At 40.2% G+C, this 24,670-nt stretch overlaps 1 protein-coding gene across 1 annotated transcript in view; it reads right to left on the reverse strand.

Annotated features, from left to right (window-relative positions):
* Positions 1-10,824: 10,824 nt before the first annotated feature.
* LOC139340021 (aryl hydrocarbon receptor-like) overlaps positions 10,825-24,670 on the reverse strand; it is a 34,936-nt gene continuing 21,090 nt past the window's right edge. Inside the window, exons 4-11 of the mRNA XM_070975573.1 lie at positions 23,556-23,645; positions 21,534-21,666; positions 20,195-20,328; positions 17,030-17,232; positions 16,641-16,750; positions 15,117-15,258; positions 13,125-14,736; positions 10,825-11,107 (exon numbers count right to left, since the gene is read on the reverse strand). Of these exons, the coding sequence (XP_070831674.1) occupies positions 10,958-11,107; positions 13,125-14,736; positions 15,117-15,258; positions 16,641-16,750; positions 17,030-17,232; positions 20,195-20,328; positions 21,534-21,666; positions 23,556-23,645 (2,574 nt within the window). The 3' untranslated portion in view covers positions 10,825-10,957. The remainder of the gene's footprint in view (positions 11,108-13,124; positions 14,737-15,116; positions 15,259-16,640; positions 16,751-17,029; positions 17,233-20,194; positions 20,329-21,533; positions 21,667-23,555; positions 23,646-24,670) is intronic.

Consider the following 24,670-nt stretch of genomic DNA (forward strand, 5'->3'; position numbering starts at 1 on the left):
ATATTTAAAAATACATTTTCAATGTCAATGTTGAAAGTTTTCTGACACATAATACCTTGTTAAAATCAGCAGAGGCCACAATGCCATTTTGATGATATTGCAGTGTCTTCCTCATCCCACTCTGCATCAGACATTGCCACACAACATGGATGGTACCATCTTCTGCATTTTGTGCATTCAATCTGAAATATATTTTTAAAATCACATGTCCAACAGTATTAGATTATGATCTCTTAAATATACTGTTATCATACTGACAATTTTGTATCTAAGATCAGATATTTTTTCAAGGCATATCCATCCAAGTATCCATCCAAGTATCCATTTTAGGTGCTGCTTTACACCACTATTCTGCATCATTTAAATGTCTAACTTCTTTTAATATATTACAACTATTTCACAGTTGATTTAAGAGTTGGTAAGTAATGGAATAATAATAATAATAATAATAATAATAATAATAATAATAATAATAATAATAATAATAATAATAAAATTCTACAAACCAGAGCACTGCACACACATGTTGATCCTGAGGTCTTTTCACAATATGGGTATTTTGATGTTCTGGGGGACAAGAAGAAAAGCCCCCACCACATCTTCAGCCATCTATTTTGTCATTGAAATACAGAGTAGACATAAAATGTCACTTTTTAGATGATAAAATGAAGGTTAAAAAATAAAACAAATTTTTGCATTTTTTTCCCCACATTCAGACAATTGATCTGTGGATTAAAAGCTCACCTTCATGTCAAAAACACCACAGCTATAACCATCTTTTTGGATGCTGTGGTTGATTGTAGCTGGCTCCCACTTAATACCCACCCAATCAGTCTTCTGATAGCAGTTCTGTCGCATGTTGAAATACTGGCTGTAGTGATTTTTGGAACAAAAATGTAGCCTTATTGTTGTAATGTCATGGGGTATACTTTGCTACAAAAAACAAACAAAAAAAAGCTTTGAAATTGTTAGTACATACATCTAATGAGATATTTGGGGCAAAATAAAAATTCAAAATTACATAATATGTAATTGTGCATGCAGTTGTCCGATATCAGGTGTTACATAGTAATATACTGTCCATTACAATTACCACACCCTACTGAGACCACGATGCAGCTTTGTCTGAGTCATTGTCCTCAGCCTGACCCATGGGATCCATGACGTACATGTTTCTGTTCAACTTGTGCAGATACTGAAAGGAAAAGTTACATGCCATTACAATTTCACTATTGTTTCATCATTTAATTTGAGGCAGAGTAAACATCTTATAATGCTTACCAGGAATTTCCAGTGGTTGTGTCTGACATTGATGGCCCCATCACTCTGTCGTAGTTGTCAAAGTCAACCTTATACAGTAATAGCAAATAAAAGCAATTTTTAAGGTAATGTTTCATGTTTCTTATGTTTAAAACATTTTCATTTACACAAATTAATTATATTTACCTTGCACAATGAGTGATTACTCATGGCAGACCATGCTCCAAAAACTATTACTCCAACTGAGTAATGGTTTAAAAGGTATATTCTTTTCCCCAAACCATTCATGTTCAGGATGGAGGGATCAAGGTAGCACTCGATTGTCTGAAAAATAAATTACTCTATAAATGATTTCTCCTGAAACTTCAGAAACTTTATGAATGCAGAGGTGATGGTTGTTATGTAAGAAATGTTTACCTGATCCAGCAGCCACTTGTGTGGTGCCAGAAAATTGATTTCACTCTTACGAAGTATGTAAGTGTTAGTCTTGTCAGGTGATTCAAAGACAGCAATGACCATTTCACTGTCCCTTTTGTGCCAAATTTTCTGCTGTTAATTTAGAGCAAGCATGCAAGTTGTTATTCAAGCATGAAACATACAATCTTTTTCTTTTCATAGACTATTGATTTTGAGTAGCTGAAGCAAAGCAAACAAACAAACAAAGAAACAAACAAAAACTATCATTGCTGCAGCCATGGGTATGCATCTATACTTAACCTTAACTGGTGATGCTTTCAAAAACAGAAAATTGAGAGCACAGTTGTAACAAGCAATAGTGATGGGTTCGAAAGCAGGAGCAGTCTTTGGCTTTAGTTGAGTGTAGTAATATATAAAGTGCTGGGTGATCATGTAAATTGTATTGTCACTCATCATCTTTATGTGGAATTATATGATTGTTGATTTTGGATATTGTGATAAACAATTCTGCTACAGGAATGAAACAGAGTAAGGAATTTTATTTTTCATCTATTTTTGTTTGACACATATAAGCAATTTTTTTGTTTGTTTTCTGAGCGATATTGTGCTGTATCTAAATTCATATCTATATTCCTGATTATATTGATATTTATTTTCACCAATATGATTCAGCACTATTGAAAAATACTTTGTTATTTAAAAAAAGGACACATACCAGTTGTGCTGTTGTTGTTGAAGTGGTGAAGTGGACTCCCCCTTTTTGCTGGCCATCTTTAGCTGTAGATATCTATGATATTTAAGAAGCAGATCTGATGAAGTCAGAATGTAAGGGGGAGTTGTAAACTGACCAAGTGAACAGAAAACTTGTGAAAGTATAATGCTGTACCTGTCCAGTGTCTTCTGTGTTCTGTTGTCCATTTTTTGATCTGTTAATGGCCTTTTGAAAAATAAGTTTAAAAAAATCACATAAATCAGAATAAAATCAGGCAAATCAAATCAAGATCTCCATGAAATCCTGCAACAAAACATTGATGATATCAGGACAGTAGTACAGGTTCTCCTCACAATTTCCATTCGCATCTGGCACATTGGACTGGTCACTTTGCAGGACCCCTTCAAAAAAATGCCGAAACAGTGAGTTGGCAAGAACAGTCTTTGCTCTCTTTGGTGGCTCAGGCTGTGTCTTCATTAGCTGGAATGGAGTGCTGGAATCATTTCGATTGGTCTTGCTCTTGATGCAGCCTTTGATGACCTCCAAGCTCTCTTCTACTTCCTGAGTGGAGAACCTACTTCCAAAAATCCGTCACATGTGGCCAAAAAATTGGACTGCAGGATTCAGACCGATGCTATTTATCAGATGTGCCACGCCATGATTTGCAAATTCCTTCAGGCCTTTATCTCTCGTCTTCCTGGAAAAGGAAACAGAGACGGCCTTCAGGATATGTGCTGAGCACAGGTGTAGCACAGTGATGCCCTTTAGCTCTTTTTTTGTAAAAGAATCTTGGATGATTTTACACAGCATTTCAAGGTATCCCAAAATATCTTGCCTGTTGAAGGCCAGCGGAACACCTTGCATTAGGGCCCAACTGTAGTCATTTTCCACTTGGCTAATTTTATTGGCAGTCATTTTTCTGACTTTTGTCAAAAATTTCATTAGCCAAAAGGACAGTTTGGCCACGGTGTGGTCATTGTTGTCCATTTCACTGACAGGAAGAGGTGGTTTGTTTTTGCCACCACCTGACAAACAGAGGGCATAATACAGAACCCTCTTGGGTTGGTTGGGGAGCCAACGCACAAAGCCACCTGTGGCATCAAGGAAGAGGGTCACAGGAGAACTTTGGCAGAGATGATCTGCAAAAATTGCAATTCCTAGCTCTGTATACAAGTGGACACCAAATGGATCCACTTGCAGATGTTGGATGTACCCTGGACAGAAAATGTAACCTGAATCAGACTCTCTCATTATTTGCTGTGTCAGTATTAGCTCCAGCAACATGTCATCATGAAGCCTTGGGCTCCTTCTTATCCCTGCTGACACAACTTTGAGGGCATCTTTTGGCAGTGCACGGGTGAGGTTATCAGCAAGTAGCTCCAATGATGGTGTTTTCCCCAGCCTCTGATAAAAGGTGTTACTCACACAACCACTAGTTGCCTTCGCAGTTTTTCCTCTCTTCTTATTGCTGGCTGACCTTGCCCTTGTCTCATCATGTAAATGTGCAACTTTACCACTTTGAGACACGTGAAATGTAATCTTTTTTGCATTCTCTGAGGGTTTATTTGGCATTTCAAAGAAGTATTTGGCTTTGCATGAAGAAAACATGCACACTGCTTTTATTTTGATGTGAAGTGATGAAGTCTTTCAGCTCTTAGATCTAAAATGCTGGTAAGAGAACAGCCAGCGTTGTGTTTTCGAAAAGCTACTGTATAGGACATGTGTCTATGACTTTTTTTGATGATCCATGACTTGGCTCGATCTTGTCCCATTTGTCCCTCTTAATGTGCATTTTAAATGTTTTAGGTCCGGGTTGTGTAGGTCTGTACCGATCTTTTTCACTTGTACTTTGGATCTTTTTCACGGGTGATGTTTTTCCAATGCAAAAATCAGTCTCAGGGATGGCACTTTCTTCACTCTTCATCCAAATTTTCATCACCTGTATCAATTGCTGCAGCTGTATTTGTTGCAGTATCTGTAGTTGACTCCTGAAGGTCATCGACATTCTCATTTCCTCCACCCAGGTAGGTATCATACGCATGAATGGCACTCTCATCACTCCTCACTTCATCCAAATTTTCAGTCCCTGTTTCCATGGTGGATGTATGCACCGATTTACTGGAACAAACTCGGTCTCCAACTTGCACATTAGCCTGTGATGTTAGTTGTTTGGTTGCTGTCCTAACCCCTCATCTGTCTTGCGGCCATACAACATATAGCCATTTCTTTAACCTCTCTTGGATAACAGCAAACAAACGAATGGTAAGCTCTGACCATACTTCAGAGTTCCAAGATGTTTCAGATATTTGCAAATCTAATAACTCTCTAATTACGTGCTGTTCGCCACCAGCCCTTACCCACAGATCCTCCTTCGGTATTTTACCAACCTTTCCTTGTACGCCCCATGATGACATTGCAAGCCTTTCAAATATAAACATAAAAAAGAGTAAAAAGAGAAGATGAATAATAAGAATTCCCATCCATCCATTCCGCCTATCCCTTTTCGGGGTTGTGGGGGGGCTGGAGCCTATTCCAGCTGTCAATGGGCAAGAGGCGGAGTACACCCTGAACCGGTCGCCAGTCAATTGCAGGACAACATATACAGACAGACAACCATTCACACTCACACTCACACCTAAGGACAATTTTAGAGCAATTTTAGAGTCACCAATTAACCTAATGAACCTAATGAAGCACTCCGGCTTCCTCCCACAGACATGTTTTTGGTCTGTGGGAGGAAGCCGGAGTGCCTGGTGTGACGACCCTCCCTGGTTGTTTGCTTTCTCTCTCTCTCTCTCTCTCTCTCTCTCTCTCTCCTGACATCAGCAGGGTCGTGAGTGGCATTGGCACCACCTGGGCGCTTGGAGGTTGTGGGCCTACAAGACTCTCCTGGAGCTCAGTTGCTCTCTCTCTCCCTTGCCTGCGACAGCTCCTGGCTTTTGTTTGACCTTTTTGTTTCCTTATTCCACCTTACAACACACACATATACTTATGCATGCACTCACTTACACCACTGATCTTACAGACTACACACGCCATGATTAGATCAGGTTGCTTTTTTATGTTATCTTTCTTTAAATAAATACTTTGTTTAATTGGCTTTTTGTGTGCCACTCCCTCTTTTGTCATGGCCGTGCGGCCCGTTTCGTGACACCGGAGAAAACCCACGCATGCACGGGAAGAACATACAAACTTCACACAGAAAGGCCCTGCCCGACCCGGGGATCAAACCGGCGACCTTCTTGCTGTGAGGCACATGCGCTACCTGCTGCTCCACCGTGCCGCACATAAGAACTCCCATTACAGTAAAACATTTTAGTAATTAGTTTGTGCTGCTAGGACACTTGACGTTGATCAAAATAGAGCTGCAACTAACGTTTATTTTCATTGTTGATTAATCTGTCAATTATTTAAATGATTAATCTATTAGTTGTTTGGTCAATAAATGAAAAATGTCAATCAGTGTTTCCCAAACCACAAGGTGACGTCGTCAAATATCTTGTTTTGTCCACAAACCAAAGAGATATTCAGTATATTGACATAAAGGAACAAAAAAAAAAACAAAAAAACAAAACAGAAATATTCACATTTAAGAAGCTGAAATCAGAGAATTTGGACGTTTTTTTCTTTGATTATTCGATTATCAAAATAGTTGATAATTAATTATATAAGATTATTGTTCAATTAGTCGATTAATTGTTGCAGCTCTAGATCAAAAGGCACAATATGTAACACTGACAGCGTAATGCAGTCTGAAACAGTCTGGAATTATAGTCTGTAACTTTATGGAATCAAGACATGTAAACACCCGGTACATGAATCCCCCGTAAAAAAATTGGTTCCAAGTCACTATTGCTTACCTCTTAGGAGTTAACGGAAGTAATGCAGTCTGAAACAGTATGGAATGGTAGTCTGTAACTTTACAGAACCAAGACAGGTGAGCACCTGGTACATGAGTACCAGTTGTAAAGTTGGTTTTCAAGTCACTATTGCTTACTGCTCAGGAGTTAAAGGTAATGTATATAAGAAAATTCTGGCAAATAGTCATAAAATCATCCTAATATGTCACCAGAGACTAAGGAATAATTTTAATATAACATAATGATTTAAATAATGTTCAATTAGTACTTATTGTTCGTGGTATATTTTCACATGATTTTCTTGGAGAAAATGGTTGTGAAAGATCAGTACTGACTTTACAAACAGATGAGAAGTAGAATGGTGTTGGTAGGTTGAAATTCCAGAGAGCTATTTCAAAATAAAACTGAGAAATATTCATAAATAATTCTCAATTAATACTAATTGTTTGTGGGATATTTTCACATGATTTTCTGGGAGAAAATGGTTGTGAAAGATCAGTACCGACCTTACAAACAGATGAGAAGTAGAATGGTGTTGGTAGGTTGAAATTGTGAGTGAGTAATAACATGCTGTGAGACTCTTAGCCTTCTGGTACAGTATTTGTGTGTTGTTGTCATTATTTTTTTGGTTGTCCGAACTGAAATCAGAGATTGCAATTTTCCCTTAGCGCTCTGGTTGCCACACAGTATTCAGAAGGATTTTCAGCGTTGTTCCTTTGAGTTTTCGCCACAACCACTGAGGTTGGTGAGTTGATGAGACCTGTGAAATGTCTGGCTTACTTATCTCTACAGAATAATACCGACCTGGATGGAATTGGTGCGGTTTTCATGACGCTATTAAAGTTAGAAACAGAAAAAACAAGCGAATGCCGAATATAAAACCAATTTCACCTCTGTACTTGACTGTGACTGCCTGAAAGCAGCATTTTAAAAGAAATATTTAAAAAGTCAACATTTGTTCAACAGAAATAAAGAAATGTGTTTATTTAGATGTATTCAGTGATGTTTGTCTAAAATAACTGACATCATGTTCACACCAATGGAAGTGACACCAATGCCCGGATTGCCCAACCACTAATGCAAACACCCACATGTATTTTAAGTATCTAGAATTATTAAAAGTTATTGAAAGCTTTAAACCCTCACATCTGAGAAGCTGCAATGATTAACTTTTAGCTGGAAAAATGACTTTGACGATTAACAAAATAGTTTTCAATTAATCCATTGTCTGGCCGTTTCAGCTGCACTTTCTACATTCTCATGTGTTTTATATACAAACATCTTTATAACTGAAGCTGTCAGGTAATTGTAGTGGAATTTAAAAGTACAGTATTTCCCTCTGCAATGACAAACGCACCTTGTCAGTGGTGGACTGAAAAATAAATAAAAAAGGGCACCAGTTGCATGTGGTAGTGAGCAATGTGGTGATGCTAAAGGGCTAAATAACCAACCTCAAGAACCACAGCAGAAAGTGAGGTTGTTTTGAGTCTGATGCTATCAAGCATTTGATACATCTCCTTGTAGTTTTTGAGACACAGCAATTTCTCTATCATGCTATATTTAGTCACATGGAATTACTCATTTTATCATTCATAGTGTAAATAGAGGTTCCTATGATCCCTTGCAACTGATGACTAAAAAAAGTATGTTAAAACTGTCATAAATTTGTGCTTACCGCTAGTACCTTACAAGCTGTTAAGAACATTGGACTGCGGAGATGAATGGGATGATAATAATAATAATAATAAGAAGAAGAAGAATTATAGTAATACTAACAGGCCCTAAACACTATCGGGCTTTCAGTAAAAAAAGTTGCTAATCATAAGGTGCACCTGTGCTACACTTTGTAACTGTTGGATGAGGAGAGGAGGAGCTCGACTGTTACACACTGCACGCTTTTACACACGTCTCTTTCATTGGAGAACGGAAGAAAAAAGAAAACGTAGATGGGACTGGGCAAACCATCATGGCGATAGAACTACCAGACAAAATCAGTGAGTCAGTTTATGGACTGTTGTGTCTGCACTCTGGCTAATAAACACTGAAAATGGTGTGAGGTACTCTACACTATGCTAATGTGGTTATGTTTACCGTAATTATGCAGAGCTCTCAATGTTAATGTGGTAATGATTTATTGACATTAAAATGCTACACATAGCACCTTTACTTGTCAGGGGTCCACAGTAAGGAGTCACTGACAAAGGTTGGAAACCCCTGCTGTTTACTGTCCAAGTGAATACAAAACTGTAGGGCTGAGAGAGAGAGAGAGAGAGAGAGAGAGAGAGAGAGAGAGACATATGAGTGGTCAGAGTATGCTCTGCAAGATGTGTTTTTCACTGTGATTGAAGAAGTCCTTTATTTCAAAGGAAGAAAAGAATACATTTGAAACAAGCAGTCAAAGGACATGGATCAAATCTGCAACATCTACACCTTGTCCTGTTAGCATGTTAAAGTTACTGTGGCTAAACAGAAGACAGAATTCAACTCTCCAACATTAGAGCCTATTTAACAAGTCTCAGAAGTATGGCACCATTTTCAGGCTGTCACAGAGTCCAGTGTTTTGTGATGAGAGTACAATTTTCAATGAAAATAAAAAACCAAAAATGAATCAACAAAAGGAGTTTGATAAGCACGTGTCTTAAAAATAGTGCTTGAAACGAGTGACTTGACATAAAACTATGTACATACCAGTATTTGTCAAAGTTTGTTTGTCTTTATATACACATCTTTTTTCACATTGTTAATAAGTCACATCAATCATATTAAATATAGCAAACATGTCAGCTGTAGTAAAAAGAAAGGGAAAGAAACAAGTCAGTTCGAATGACATGTAACCACATGTGTATCACATTTCAACATAAAACATTTAACAATAATATTAATACCAATAGTAATGACATTATTTGAACAATTAAATGGAAATCTCTTTTCAGCATCTCTTCTTGATGAAATAATTCTACTCTGCATCATTTTCCAGTCGTTTCGCTATGTACAAGAAACATTCAGAACTGTATCCTTCCAGTGGAGATCTCTTTTTAATACTCACATTTGGTTGTTCAGCGTTTGCCATTCTGTAACTGCTCTAAGATCCTGCACAGACCTGAAGTTACTGACCTGATATATCACCAAGTTTTCTACCATCTAAAAGGAAAGATCTCACACTTTGGGGACATGTTTTTGTTTGTTTTCTTACTCAGATGACAAGTCAGGTGAGAAGATTGATAGAATTTCATCTTTGTGTTTGAGTTTTTATCAATCTTCACGTCTTCCAACTCCGGGTGAGAGAGCAAACGAGGGTTTCCCAACATGTCAGACTTTTCCTTTAAAAACTCGGCGTTGATTGTACTGTAAAGGAGCTGGCTGTGGATTCACTGTAGAATGATTTCACTGATTCCCTCAGGAGAGCGAGTGCAACCACCGCTTAGCTAGAGGATGACAGAGCATTACATTTTCTTTTTTCTTTTTTGTACAAGAGAATGTCTTACACATAAACTTCAAAACAATCAAGAATGCATGAATAAATACAAGAAATGAAAACTGACTTCTTCTAATCAAGTCAGTTCAACTTTTAACACTGACCAAAATAAAAGAAAGAAAACTCATCCAGAGGTCCAAAATTATCAACATTATCAACACAATAAAATCAGAATTCAAGTGGAGAAAGACAAGAATGATGACACTAACAATTGTACAGAAGTGTTTGTGCTTGTGAGGACATTAACCCATCACCTGAAATGTACCTCAAAATTAGAAGAGAAATGCAAACTAGTCCATCTTGCATCAGTAGCTTCAAAGATTATAAAAAAAAAAACAGGATCCTGACTACCGATCTGCATTAAGTGGGTGCTTGAAATAAAGTGCAGGATATTTCTAGCCATTAAAATCCATATTCTAATTTTTTTTCAGACACATATGGATTAATCTCATTGTTGACAAGGAAAACCATTCAACAAAGAAATCACTGAAAGATTACATTCTTGTAGCATGACGGAAAACTATGAGCGATGATGTCCTGTTGACTGCCAGTAACAAAAACCTGTCATCACACTGGAGTTGCTCTGCTTGTGTGTGTTTTATGGTGCGTTCAGATACAAAGTGAATCAAATGAGCCTAAAACTGAATTACAATTAAAATGAGAGAATCAGAAAATGCCTTATGAAGGAAAAGAACTGCATTTGATGACTGGTCAGATACTCATATTCCTGTGTCTGTACATTCATGAAGTGGAGACATATAACAACCTCTCTTCGCCTCGGTTCGTCTTCATCTGTCCTCATGTTTTCGCATCTTACGATTTAGGGTTGAAAAAAAAAAATTATATATATATATATGCTAGTTATTTTCTTGATTAATTGTTTCTTCAATAAAACATCAAAAAATGTGTTGTATCTGAACGCAGATTTGTAAAACTCAGCTTTAAAAACTCACATCTACCTCTCTGTATTACTCATTAGAAAGTCAACCGAGCGCTCTTCACTGCATTATTGTAAACAAAGGACTCATATGATAATATAACTTGAAATACAACACAATGATCCCCCCCCCAAAAAAAAGAAATATTACAAATTCCAAACGAATGAAAGACATGTAGGCCTACGTTTATTCAGCTTGGTTTGTGGTGTTATCTATATGTATAAGGCTGGTCCAGTCATTGTGTGTTTCTGCCATTAACAGTGTCCTGCTTGAATGACTGTTCCTGGTCAGCTGGTCAGAGGTAGAATCCGGTGGCCGGTGGGTCAGGGAGGCTAGACAAAGTCTCAGGGCCGGGCATCTGGACAGTAGGGGGCGCTGCTCCATTCCTATTAGGCAGAGCACAGCCTCCTGGGTAAGTACTTTTCAGGATGCATCCATTCTCCATCTGCACATGACAAGAGGACACCACAAATAAAGACAGCTGGAAGAAATGCTCAAACAATAGAAACCTTTTTTTTTTTTTTTTAATCGAGCATACAATGATGTGAATTAGGGAAAAATATTGTGTCTATGTATTATATTATATAAATATGTTATGTTTACAAAATAAATTACAAAAATCAGCAGTTCAGCATCTGAACTGTCATTGTTTTCCTATCATGGACAAATAAACCACCAGAATTTCAGCACTACATTTGAGTATGTTATGTTGCATTCTCCAGCATATAATACTACTCTATTCCATACTTTCTGTTCAATAAACTGATATTTGTTGCACACATCTTTCATCAGTGTGAGAATCTTGAGAATCTTTGCTGCCATAGTTTGCCTATCAGAGAGTTCTGAGGCCCATGTTGGAAACACTGCACTACATTAGCCAAACTTTAAACATGTCTTCTCAGCTTCTGCAAACACTTTCAGTCTGTGCAGCAAACAAAAACAGCACAGCCCTTCCATGTTTTGTAGGTCACAGAGACAGAGAGGAAAATCTAACTGTGCCAGCAGATTACAGTATGTCTTTCAACCTTCAAGTTTCTGAGAGATGACCTATAATGAACAAAACAATCAAGACACATAGAAAAAGATAGCTCTGCGCCTCGTCTTAGGCTTCTGCCATGGACTGTCAACCATGTTAATACTCTGGCATTTACAGTAGACATGTTAGGCCTGCCGCGACCATAGTGTGGCATACACTACAGTACATGCATGTTTTGAGAGATATAAAGATATCCTATTAATTTGGGTACACAAGCATTACATAATTTTACCCTGACACCTGCCAGGGTTTGTTAGGAATCACAATATGATACTGACCCTATGCCTTTCCCATGATGACACTGAATAGAGGTGATATAATGCTTCATATGTTGTAATACAAAGGTAGCATACCTCACCAAATCTGCATAACTACCTTTAAAAATATGAATTTGTCAAATATTTATTCAAGTACTTTTCCAAACTTTTATTTTAAATCAAGATGCACAGATGCAGATACTGTACATGAGCGGTCATTCAAATGTTAAACACCATAAATTGGAAAACTGATGAACTGATAAAAGGCAGAGCAGTTTTCAAACATTAAATGAATTGAGGATTCAACTCTCCCTCACATCAGATGTAAAAGTCTCATCATATTGGTGTAAGTGTGTTGGTAGTACATTTTCTCTGCAAAGGTCATGGCAGTCTGCCCATTACAATTTGAGATATCATGAATGAAATGTTGACCGATTACCCTGCAGGGGACACAGTTGTAAATCTGAGGCTCACCACTGAAAAGAAAAGGTCAGAGTGTGACCAAACTCATTCAGAGCCATCCTCTGCATGTCATAAATATCCACAGAATATTTGATTTGATGGTGTTTAATGTTATAATGAAGAAAAGCAACAAATTCTCACATTTGATAACCTGGAACCTGCAAATGTTTGTCATTTTTACTTGAAAAATGACTTGAATGATTAATTAGGGTTAATTGTTTTCACACTGGCTTCCCATTCATTATTATCCAACCCTATCAACTATACCCAGCACACATTTGAAACCTCTGCTCCTAGCCAGACTTGAATCACAAACCTCATACTCTGCTGGCAAAAATCAAGCTACATTCTAACCAATTTATCATCATTCAAGAGGAAACATTCATCTGTAAGCCAAATAAAATGACCACAGTTACCCACCAGTAGTGACTGATGTTTACATTTGAAGGATAACTGTAACTCTAGATAGATAGATAGATAGATAGATAGATAGATAGATAGATAGATAGATAGATAGATAGATAGATAGATAGATAGATAGATAGATAGATAGATAGCAAATATCTCGGAAGTATACCTTTTGAGCTTACAATGCTTTTTTAAACATACCGTTCCCAAAATTCAAGAGTCAACTTCCAGGCCCAATCTCTTTTAGCTAGTTATGATTTCAGCACAATAACAGCATGTCAGTGTTTCAGCAACCTCACCTTATTGGGACTGAGGTCACGAGGGATTTCAGAGGTCACAATGCCATAGTGGTCCAGCTGCCGGCAGGGCTTGGCTACACCTAGGATCTGCTCCAAGGAGGCGTTGGGAGGTGGGCACTGTGACAGGCTGGAGATGACCTGAGCCAAAGGAACTGGGATCTGCTCCTGTTGCTGTTTATGGTTCATTCCCTGGAATGACGAAACCATGGACTCGGCCCCATGCTGTTGTCCACTCCCCCCAAACAAACCTCCATTAATAGAGTAATCCGATTCTGCATTGTCAATATCAGGCATGCTATAATCCATGCAAGAATCTAGTGAGGTGTTTGTTAGAGGTTTTTGGCTGTTATCAAGGCTGGGGTTGCTGCCCAGACTCTGACTGAATCCATAGTCCTGCCACTGGGATTTTCCTGCTGAATGCTCTGTGCAGGGGACACCACACAGTCCGTTGAGGTTGGCTGCCTTCTGTTTGGCATGGCACTGCTGTGAGAGGTGGTTCTGCATCCTGGGTCGCTGCTGCTGTTGCTGAAGGTAGTGTTGATGTGTTTGCTGCTGATGAAGCTTGCCATCCAGCTCTGAGGCCTTGCCATTGAAAATAGTCTGTTGTGTGTTATAATGTTCCAGTTGTATCCCTGCACTGACTAGAATGTCTTGCGCTGTCCATTGTCTATTGGGAATAGATTGATTTTGTCCCAGCAGGTCTCCGTTAACCATCGTGTTAGTCAACTGGTCACTCTGCTGGCCCCAGTCATGCACCACTTTACTGGGTCGCATATTCAGGTGCTGTTGCATCTGCTGAGATAGCTGGACAATGGGAGCCTGCTCCACCAGGGGAGGCTTATGGTGAGGAAACTGCATTTGCATATTAGTGTCAGAGGTGAGATTACTTTCAGGTAGTGACGCTGTTGTAGTTTTTGTTGAGGCAGTACCAGGAGGCACCTGCTCTGCGGAATCAACCTTTCCCTCTATAGAGTCATAGATATAAGAAAGGATCTCATCATTTGTCAACAGGTCATCCAAGGTGGGCACTCGTTCAGGGTCCATCTCAACTCTGATCATCCGCTCATCCAACAGCAGCAGCTCTAGATCCTCTGCACTCAGCCCCAGCCCTTCCAGAGCCCCAAACAGCTCACCGTTTGAACAACCTCCCTCTTCCGAATCCACAACCCCTTGGCTTTCCAAGGAGAGGGAGTCCAGAGTGGCCAGCAGTGGATCAAAGCTGGTGCCTGCCTGTGTCATGTCTGGATGCAGCACATCATTGCTCGGCTTGTCCCAGCTCTTGTGCAGGCTGGAGGGCTCCGAGTCAGAGAAGCCCATTTGGTCTCCAAAGAAACTGCTATGGAAGGACATTTTGGGCTCTAGGGCGGGCTGGCAAACATACACCGACTCATCCTGACTCATGAGTGCCCCCAGAAGAGAGCCAGGGTCCAGACCATCCCTCACCAGCCTGTCAGTCCGGCTCTTCTTTGACTTACTGCCATTTTTCTCATTGCTTCCATCTCCAAAGCCTGCTATGGGATGGTTGGACTGGTAGAGCAGGGCCTCTCCTGTAGCATATGTAAAGGGTAGATGCATGGAGCGCTTGCGCAAGTGTTCTCCTCCCTCCTCATCCCTATAAAGACGGAAAACATGGTCACTGTCTGCAGACCTCACCATGGCAATTCACAGGGGATCAAAGTTCTTTGCTCGCTTGGTTACTGGCAGAGTTTGGTTCTTACACACTTTTCCATCATTGAATGAGTCTTATAAGTGTCTTAGATGTAAAAATGGGAGTCATGTCATAACTGACAACAGTACATGCTTCCCTCTTGAGATAAATTCTTAAACTCTCTGTGTGAATCAGATTAAAACACAGAGGAAACCATCATTTGTCTGTATATGTACACATATGTACATACAGTATATTATATCAAGGTTCTGTTGGTCTGAGTTTGTTTTGTCTACAACTGATACGCTTTATTGCTTTACAACACAACATAAAGAGAGACATACAAGAGAGGCCTTTGGGTGGCGATGATGTAGTCTGGTTTGCCATTCTTGTACACCAGCCTAGCATTGGCCTGAACCCATTTCCAGCGATTCTCCTTCGTGAGGAGCCTGAACACAGTCAGACCACTCTCCCCAGTCTTCATCACTGCAAATATGGAATGCAAACAGAGTTAGAATCAGTAGCTGTACTACAAAACTAATATTAACCTTCTGACAGCGCTTCAGTTCAAAGATCTACTAGAATTTTTGCATATTGGTGGCTCCAAATGGAATTACTTATTTTTATCAAAAGGAGATTCAATCAAGAAAAATCCAATCATTCCTTGCCATGAATATCAACAGAAACCTTCGTTGAAATCTGGCCAATAGTTGCTGAGAAACTTATGGAGGAGAGGTAGACCAAAGTATTGGACTGACTGACATCCTCCAGCAAGTTATTAATTACACATATTCAGTAATGTGCTTTCACTGCTTTACATTACAAATTACTGAGCGTGAAAAAGTTGACTTCTTTGATCATGAGCACAACACTAAACATCCTGATGCATCCTGATCCTTGATCTTGCTTCATTGATTAAGCAAAATGACAGAGCCCATAAAAATGTGTTCTCTTTTCAAAGAGAAGTGACCACAGTCACAAATTCCTTCTTCAACATAGTATGATGCGATGCTCATTGGAGATCAGTTGGTTCTTCCATGTGGATGTTCTACTTGCTTTGACCTCTTGTTTGAACTACGCTGACTCCTGCGCTACAGTAAGGAGAGAGCGCTCAGTAACATATCTGGGCTCTGGAATGTTGGTGCTGCTGTATGGATCATCTCTGATGCTTTGCTCATGCAGTGGATTTATGGGCCCCATCATCTCCTCTGGCAGTTCTGCAGCTTTGCTCAATCTGTGCCGTAATCCAGCAGGATTACTTGCAAAAGCTGTCTGAACTCTCTGACCAGGTTGGACCAGATCCCCTAAACTTTTTTGACTAAGTCTAAAATCTGGCAAATCACCATCAAAGATGGATGGTTTCATACTATAAACTCTTCATTACAAAACAGCTTCAGCCTACATAGCAAATCTCTTTTAGGTCATCTTAAAACACACATGAAGTCAACTTTATGTTCAGGCTACTGTATAGAGGAATATATTGTTGCTCATGAAGTCTTAAAACAGAATGGTAAAAAAATCTCCTAAACTGCTACTTGTGAAAAAGTGTATCCACCTGTGAAAAGTAATTGGATTTGGCTTTTAAGTGTCCTTAAATGTGATTATTCAGCTTGTGGTCTGCAGGTTTATGGTGCCCTGCTTTACCCAAAGTGCCCCACCCAAAGTGTAAGTGGAGAGAATTGCATGGTCAACATCACTTTAGTGTGTATTCTAAGTCTTTCCTGACTTGGGGGTTGGCTTCTGTAAAATAAAATACACTATAATAACTGACCTTATCTATTTTTTTGAGATTTTAACAGACCTTTATAAGACAGTGGAGTGATGGCAGGAAACAAGGGAAGCCTGTGGAGCGCACCAATAGAACTTACTTCTGACATGGTTCTCTGCGCAGTACAACATATCTGCTGCATGGATGAACTGATAGCCAGACCCTCGTACCCGCAGTTCAGCCTCTGTGTACCCCAGCACTATCTTCCCCCTGTACATTAAAAGACAAAACATTGTTCATGCCACACTAGACTTACATGCATATCTAGTGAATGATCTTTTTGTGAAGTATTGCAGCAAAAAAAGGAAATTCAAACCACACATTCTATTTTAATCAGCTGAATTTTGACATCTCTTCCACATGAATATAACATTGATTCATGGTTCTGTTGCTTTATCCTGACAAAAATCAAGGCTATATTCTGAGATACAAAGGAATGAGAACAAAGAAATTTTTATGTATGTGTGTGTGGCTATGCAGTGTCATTACTTTGCATCACAGGCCAAGGGTGTGAAGTCCAGCTTGTGTTTGGTTCTGAAGATCATGTTCTTGGTCCTGATCTCTAGAATGGAAGGAGGCTGCAGTGGAGTCGCAATGGCAAAAAGGGCAAGCTGAGCCGGGACCTTTCCGCCATTTTCTTGCCGCTGGTTCTGTCCATGCAGAAACTTGAGTCTGCCCTGGATGTTCAAAGCCTGGAAAGAAAAGAATAATCATTTTCCTTTGAATGTTCTAGCGTTCTATTTCATACTGCCTTCACCCTCGAAGGTTATCTCTAGTAGAATAATGGTGAAGCAGGATGTGGTCCATGCCCCACTGAGTACCCACAAGCACAAACACATGGAACCCGTAGGTTTATGCATGTTTCTCTTTCTTGTATTTAGTGTTGCTTGAATTATGACTAATCGCGTTGACTGTAGTTATACCTTAAAACAAGTGCCATTCCTGGGATTCCCAGGATAGTGTGCTTCTGTTTCTGGGATAGAAAATGTCCAATTTTCCAGAAAAATATGAATCCCGACAGGTGGCACAGAAAGACTTCAATATATTCACTCAGAGAGGATGACATTGGGGAAAAACATGAAGTCTACTGCTGTGAGAAGTGGAGGCGATGGTTACGCACTTTAACAGTGTAGCATAGAGCAGAGTTGGAAAGGGAACAGCTCTACATGTGCCGAGAGGCTGCTGTGTTCAATTCACTGGGAAATGTACACCACCATGATAGAGATTAAGTGTGTGTGTGTGTGTGTGTGTGTGTGTGTGTGTGTGTGTGTGTGTGCACCCAGTGCAATAGCAGTCTAGCTGAGTGCACTCTGCCCAGCGCTTTATGTAATCTGCTGCTGTTTTGTTGTCTCTACGAATCAAAACATGATTATTCTCCAGCAGTAGGGTGAAATGTTGAATCACCTTCCATATACAGTCATGGAAAAAATTATTAGACCACCCTTGTTTTCTTCAATTTCTTGTTCATTTTAATGCCTGGTACAACTAAAGAAACATTTGTTTGGACAAATATAATGATAACAATAAAAATAGCTCATAAGAGTTTAATTCAAGAGCTGATATCTAGCCATTTTCCGTGGTTTTCTTGATAATAACCAAAATCACTTAAGTTCTTACATCAATAGCTATGGCATTGTACTGCCAAAAACAGTGCTTTTAGGCATTCCATGTTTTCTTCCTGTCTCTTAGTCACATGATACACACAGGAGTTAGTACCTGATTGCATAACCATTGTTTTTGATGACTGCAGCCATGCGTCTCAGCATGCTCTCCACCAGCTTCTGACATTGTTCTGCTAACACAGCAGCCCATTCCTGTTGCAAAAATTCAAACAAATTTGCTTTGTTTTTGGGCTTGTGGTTCTTCAGTTTGAGTTTGATGATGTTCTACAGGTTTTCAGTTGGATTTAGATCTGGTGATTGAGCAGGCCAAGGCATGGTTCCATTGTTCTGGTTCTCCATCCAGGCTTTAACTGACCTTGCCGTGTGGCAAGAGGCATTGTCTTGTTGGAAAATCCAGTCATTCGAGTCAGGAAAGAGTTTATCAGCTGATGGAAGAAGACTGTTTTCAGGAGTAGCCCTGTACGTGACCTGGTTCATTCGCCCTTCACACAATTGCATTTGCCCTGTTCCACCCATACTGAAACAACCCCAGATCATCACTGATCCACCCCCATGTTTTGCTGTAGGGGCAAGACAGTCTGGTTTGTAGGCTTCTCCAGGCTTCCTCCTAACCAGTAAGTTGGCTGGAGTGGGCATCAACTCAAAATTGGATTCATCACTGAAGAGAACCTTAGCCCAATCATCAACAGTCCAATCCTTGTGATCCCTAGCAAAGAGTAACCGGGCCTTGCTCTGCCTTTCGTTGATGAAGGGCTTCTTCCGTGCCCTGTGTGACTTCAGACCAACTTCAAGAAGTTAGTTTCGAACTGTCCTTACTGAACAAGTCACATTTCTCGACAGTGCCCAGTGCTTGCTTTTTCCTGGTGTAATGAATGGCTGTCTTGGAGATCTTCAGTTTTTTGGCTACCTGTCTCTCATTAATGCCAATTTCCAGCAGCGCCAAGATGGCTGCCTTTGTGGCTTCACATAATTCTTTTGTTTCAGGCATTATGTGAGAGCTGACAGCTTTGAGTTGTGCTACAGCTTGAATGTAAGCAGGAAAACACTCTGGGCCTTTGCATGTGCAGTGCTGCTTATGTCATGAAATGGCCTCTTATACTCTGGGAATACAATTAAGCTGAAGCATGTCAAATAGGACATAAAGTTTTATGGAATCAGCTGCATTTTTTTGTTGTGTTCATTGTATTCTTCAGGTAATACACCTTTAGTGGTATCAGGCATTAAAATGAACAAGAAATTGAAGAAAACAAGGGTGGTCTAACAATTTTTTCCATGACTGTAGTTCCAGCATGTTTATGTGCAGAGACGTGCACCAGTCACTGTCCCCAACAACCTGCACTCAGCATGTTCCTCCCCACCGCGAGACGTGTCTGTGAGCACTGGGGTGTGTGATGTAGCTCTGCACAGGGCAGCCTTCACTGACAGGATGTGAGGGTTTTTCCAGTCGATAGGATAAATCAGAACCTACTGAGGGAAAGTATGGACACCACATGTCTCCAATGACACAGGAGGTTAAGATATGTCTTCTTTAATCTCTGCCATTAACCTACATCATTATTAATCCTGCTACCATTGATGTATGTATTGTCACACACCAGTTGTATCATGTATTCTTTTAATACACATAATCCACTTCACCTTCTGTCTGTCATGGTCATACATTTCACCTTGTTAAAACTGTACAGTATACTGACTAATTAATAAGATCACTATACTGTCCTATAGTTTCACTATAAAATCTCCTTCAAATCACATTTTCAGATGTGAGTGAAAAGTATTGTTCAGCTACATTTACCTAAATGTTTTCACTCAAACACAGCTCAACCATGTCATGTGATATTCAGTGCTCTTTATGAACAAATATTGAGACCACTACATAAACTGAAGATGAGTATTTAAAGTTCAGGAACTCGGTGTGACCCAGTCTTGGGGACATGAGTGGGAAAGTACATCTGGGGGAGCAGGTGGAAATAATGGGTGTGGACTCTACTTGCAGTGAACAGATACAAGTCAAGTCACAAGTTTAACATACCAGAAAGCCGGAGGAGTTGTCCAGTAGGCAGCGGAAGCGACACACAAAGCTCCTCTCCAGGAAGGATGAATTCTCTGGGGGAAGCTGATCAGGGTTGTAGGTGACCAAAGACGAGCTGCTGTCCGGTTCCGTCTCTGTAGTTACAAACAATTTGATTTGAGAATTCTGTGTGAAAAGCCCAGGGAAGTCACAGTCCCCCACAGCTTCGTAGCACTCGGGATTTGTGACATCACGTCCACCTTTGAATGAGGTGATCAATCAAAAAAGCCTTTGATCAGATTCCTCTCAAAATGACGCCCAGCTGTCAAACCCACCAACATACTGAGTTTCATTTGGAAAAATGTGAAAATTAAGAGCACATTTTCAGAGTAAATAATGGCCCAGCATCATGCCATCCTCTGTATTTATTCTTGAGCTGGATTTAATGTTGTCTAATGTCAACAGCTGCCCTCCATTGTAGAAATGCACTTATGTAATGAGGCCTGGAGCTCCAGTAACTCTATCTTAACACACCCAGAGACAGCATGTGTTGGGGTTAAAGGCGAGACTGTAAACAGTTCGGCACAGGAGTGGATAAGTTATCTTAGCTTAAACACACTGCTCACAACCAAAGCGCACAGACATAAGCATCTTAAAACCCAAATACAGATCTGGGACCACTTCACCTCATAAGCCACAGTGAAGATTACAGGGTCACGTGACCTGACCTGAGGACAGTCTTAAGGCTTAATGCCTGAAGTGTGTGTACTTAACCATCTGATATTGATGTCCAAATGTACGTTCACACAGACTGTGGGCTGCAGTGGTGGGCAGCGCATTAAGCATTAGTGCGGTTTTGCAGACACACATTTTGTGTACAGATAAACGCAGACACCTGTTCAAAGCAGTGCTTAACTTAGGTACATCCTTGGGATGTATAGCTCCCAGACCAAGCAGGAAATAGCTGCGGAGAGGGATTTTACTAAAGCCTCACAGTTTAAATATGTCAGATATACAGTTAGTTGTAGGAACTTGCAAAAAGACGAGTCAATGCATATCCAGCCAATGCTTCCATTACCTGCCAACATTTACACATACGCCCAATTTCCACAAACTTTCTCCAAATGCTGATAAAATCAAATTAATTCTTACAATATTTACAGATTTAACTGCACTTTATTTGGAGGACAATACATTTTGGAGTCACTGGTTGGAACTAAGGTCAAATAAAACTGAACCTTCATCTCAACAACTTCCTTGCAAATATAATAATAACCACAATGCTACATCAGTCCCACCAGGGTCTCTCAGTTTTGCTGTGATTTTGACAATAGACTCATGTAGATGCGAGAGTCATCACCTTGGGGGGAGTCCTGGGTAATGGCAGATGCAGTGGCAGGGGGAGGATTCAAAGCCCAGTGCAAGTTTCTCCTGAGCTCCTGCTGGTCCTCCGTATGGACCAGTTCATACACACTCTGGTGCATGACATCCGTCTGAGAGAAAAAGACGAGAGGAAGAATTTGCTTATGTCAAAACAAATAAGTGGCATGCAAGTGGAGGCATACAGAATGTAGAAACAATTCCACATCTGAACCACAACTAAGGTGTAGATTTATACCATGACTCATCATTGTAGGCAAAAGTCAGTCATACGGTACCTAATAGTCGGACGTAAGTTTTAGTTTCCTCGTTGCAAATGTTTCATAGATGTCACAACGGTGTTGCTGCATGGCTTCTATGGCATTGTTAGATGGTTTTAGACATGATTTTTAGCATGTTTAGCATTATTGCTAAGAGTTGAAGCAGGGTTTGTGGGGACTGTCTCTTCAGTAGGTGACTGTGTAGCCATGTGGCTGCTGAGATGTTGCTAAAAGCATTACTAAGTGGTTGTAAGAGTTTTTCTGGATGTTCCCATTGTGTTGTTTGGTGGTTTCTAGGGTGTTTTAGGGGCTGCATGATATACAGATTCTGGGTGGTTGCTTTGAAATAGTTACTAAGTTACCTGGGTGTGTATGGAGGTAAATAAGGGTCATCAATATTTTGAAATGGTGTTCACAATAATTTCCCAACCTGCAGTTGCATTTCACCTTTTGCAGTAAACATTCACATTCAACTTTTTTTAATTCTCTTTTACAAATTCATATCTTCAGATACAATACAATTTTTTCACCATTAGTTGTTAACACCATTTCACAAGCTCAAAATATCAATGCCCCTTATTAGCTTTCATAGGTGTGCTACTCTCATGTTTTTAAACACACAGAGGGAGCAGCCACAGCATTAGTAGCAGTAGTCACACAGGCCCATCAGTGTGTGGCTCCAGCAGTCCAGTGAGAAAATGTTTTCTTGAAAACATTGTGTTCAAAAGTAAATCTTACTTTTGGAGGGTTCCTACTGTAAAAGCCATGGCACAGGTGCACTAAGCTGTCCAAAGAGCCTCAGTGTGTGCTGCTCAGTTGTTCTGTGAGGCTGGGGTGTGTTGCTCACTGCAGCCCACTGCTGTGCCTGGTGTTTTGTAAAAAGGCCAAGCTATAAATAGGTCAGGTCTTTTTGCTGTTGTTTGAGCCTCTGACTCTGCACCATGCAGGGAGAAGACCAATGGATCAAACAAGACCCCTGAGCCGCTCCCAGCAGATGTTGCACGCAAGCCATCCATCCAGACCCATCTAGCAATTGCTAAAACAGAGCCTCAAAATGTTTAATGCAACAACATAGTATGTGTTTTTATATGTGTGTCTACCTACAGTATGTGCCTGAGAATGTATGCAGGAATAAGAATGATTGAGTTAAATCATACCTAGGTTAGATGAATTTAAATGTAAATTACTACACTCAAATTTAAAGTGTGTCACACGCAATTGATCTGTTTCCAATTACAGTCTCAGATATAGGCATCAACTGCGCGTGTGTTTTTGTGTGTGTGTCTACTTAATGAAAGGAAAGCTAGCAGGGGAGGGACCCCTCCCTGCAAATTTAAACTGCCACAGCAGCTTGCCTGCAGTCAGCTCATTACCATGAGGAAAAATGATCAGTCGTTTTCTCCTGACGAACGGTGACAGTTCTGTCTGCTTCGCCACTGCTCAGTCTGAATGCTGCTCTATTTACCTACCAAAAAGGAGCCATCACAGCATCCCTGAACAGTCTCCTGATTTTAGAGACAACTCAGCCTTCCTTGGAGAGTGAGCTAATAAATACTGTCGGTCTAGCCACAGGTGTTGGTGGTGTATGAGCTCTGCAGATTCAGATCACAGCTGGAATTTCTGTGTCAGACTTTCTCACTTTAGAATGAGAGGAAGTTCCTCTTAACCCTTTCTGATTGTGTTGGGACTATTATTGGAGGGTGATTAGAAGTCAGAGTATAGACTGGTTAGTTTTAGAGTACCTGGTGGAAGCCTAAGTAATCCTGGATGGTGTGAGAGGAGTAGAAGATGGTCCCACTGGCAGTGATAACCAGGACAAAACCATTGAGAGCCTATGGGTCAAACAAGACAAGCAGACAGTTAGCAGAGACACTGTCAACCACTTTTTTAAAGAACTGCTTTATTGACATGAATTATTCAATTTCTTCTATTTCTGTAAAAGAAAGCATATATATATAAAGTTTCCTCTATTTGTTAGTCACAGCTGCAGCTGGCAGCGTGGACATTCAGGTTTGTGATAGATGCCACTAGATGCCAGCACGACAGTCAAATAAGGGAAGTAAGGGAGGAAAGGAAGATCTTGGCAAGGAAAGGAGTGAGGAAGCATGTTGAGTGAAATGGAATACACTCTTCAAAGAAGAACAGCTGGTCCAACATTTCCACCTCACTAAGCGGCACACGTGCCATCCCCTGGTACAGGAAGGTTTTCATAAACAAACACACAAACAGACATGTACCAACACACACACACACACACACACACACACACACACACACACACACACACACACACACACACACACACACACACACACACACACACACACACACACACACACACACATCTGTCCTCACACAGCCACGGCCATCTGTACAAGCACAGTCGTCTCTTCTCCCAAGCAGCCCACAGGGTGCAGGGATGACTAATGCTGGAGACGCCATGTTATTCTTCTTGATAACACACCTGTGATTCACCACAGTTATCTGCCACACTTCCTCCACAGTAAACATAAACCTCCAAATGTCATGGCTGAGTGTTCCATGTAAACAGCCACCAACCATCACATGAAGCTTTCAGCTTTCTGGTTGCTAATTGAACCTCTAATGTAATTTCTCACAAAGCCTATTCAAGCCCAAATATGAACCCAATACGATGTGAACATCTGTGCAACTGTCAGAAATGAGGCCATATCTTTTAATAACAGATAGTCTGCTCATGAGTACTCAGTAACCTGCCAGCTGCAAATGATTTGATTCAGTCATGAGTATGAGCAAAGAAGAGCAGTGGTTTACAAATTTTGCATTAAATTAGAAAAAGGAATAAATGAAGAGGCCAGACTGCATGTTTAGAGCTGTC

Source organism: Chaetodon trifascialis, chromosome 12, assembly GCF_039877785.1.
Source record: "Chaetodon trifascialis isolate fChaTrf1 chromosome 12, fChaTrf1.hap1, whole genome shotgun sequence".
Lineage (NCBI taxonomy): Eukaryota > Metazoa > Chordata > Actinopteri > Chaetodontiformes > Chaetodontidae > Chaetodon > Chaetodon trifascialis.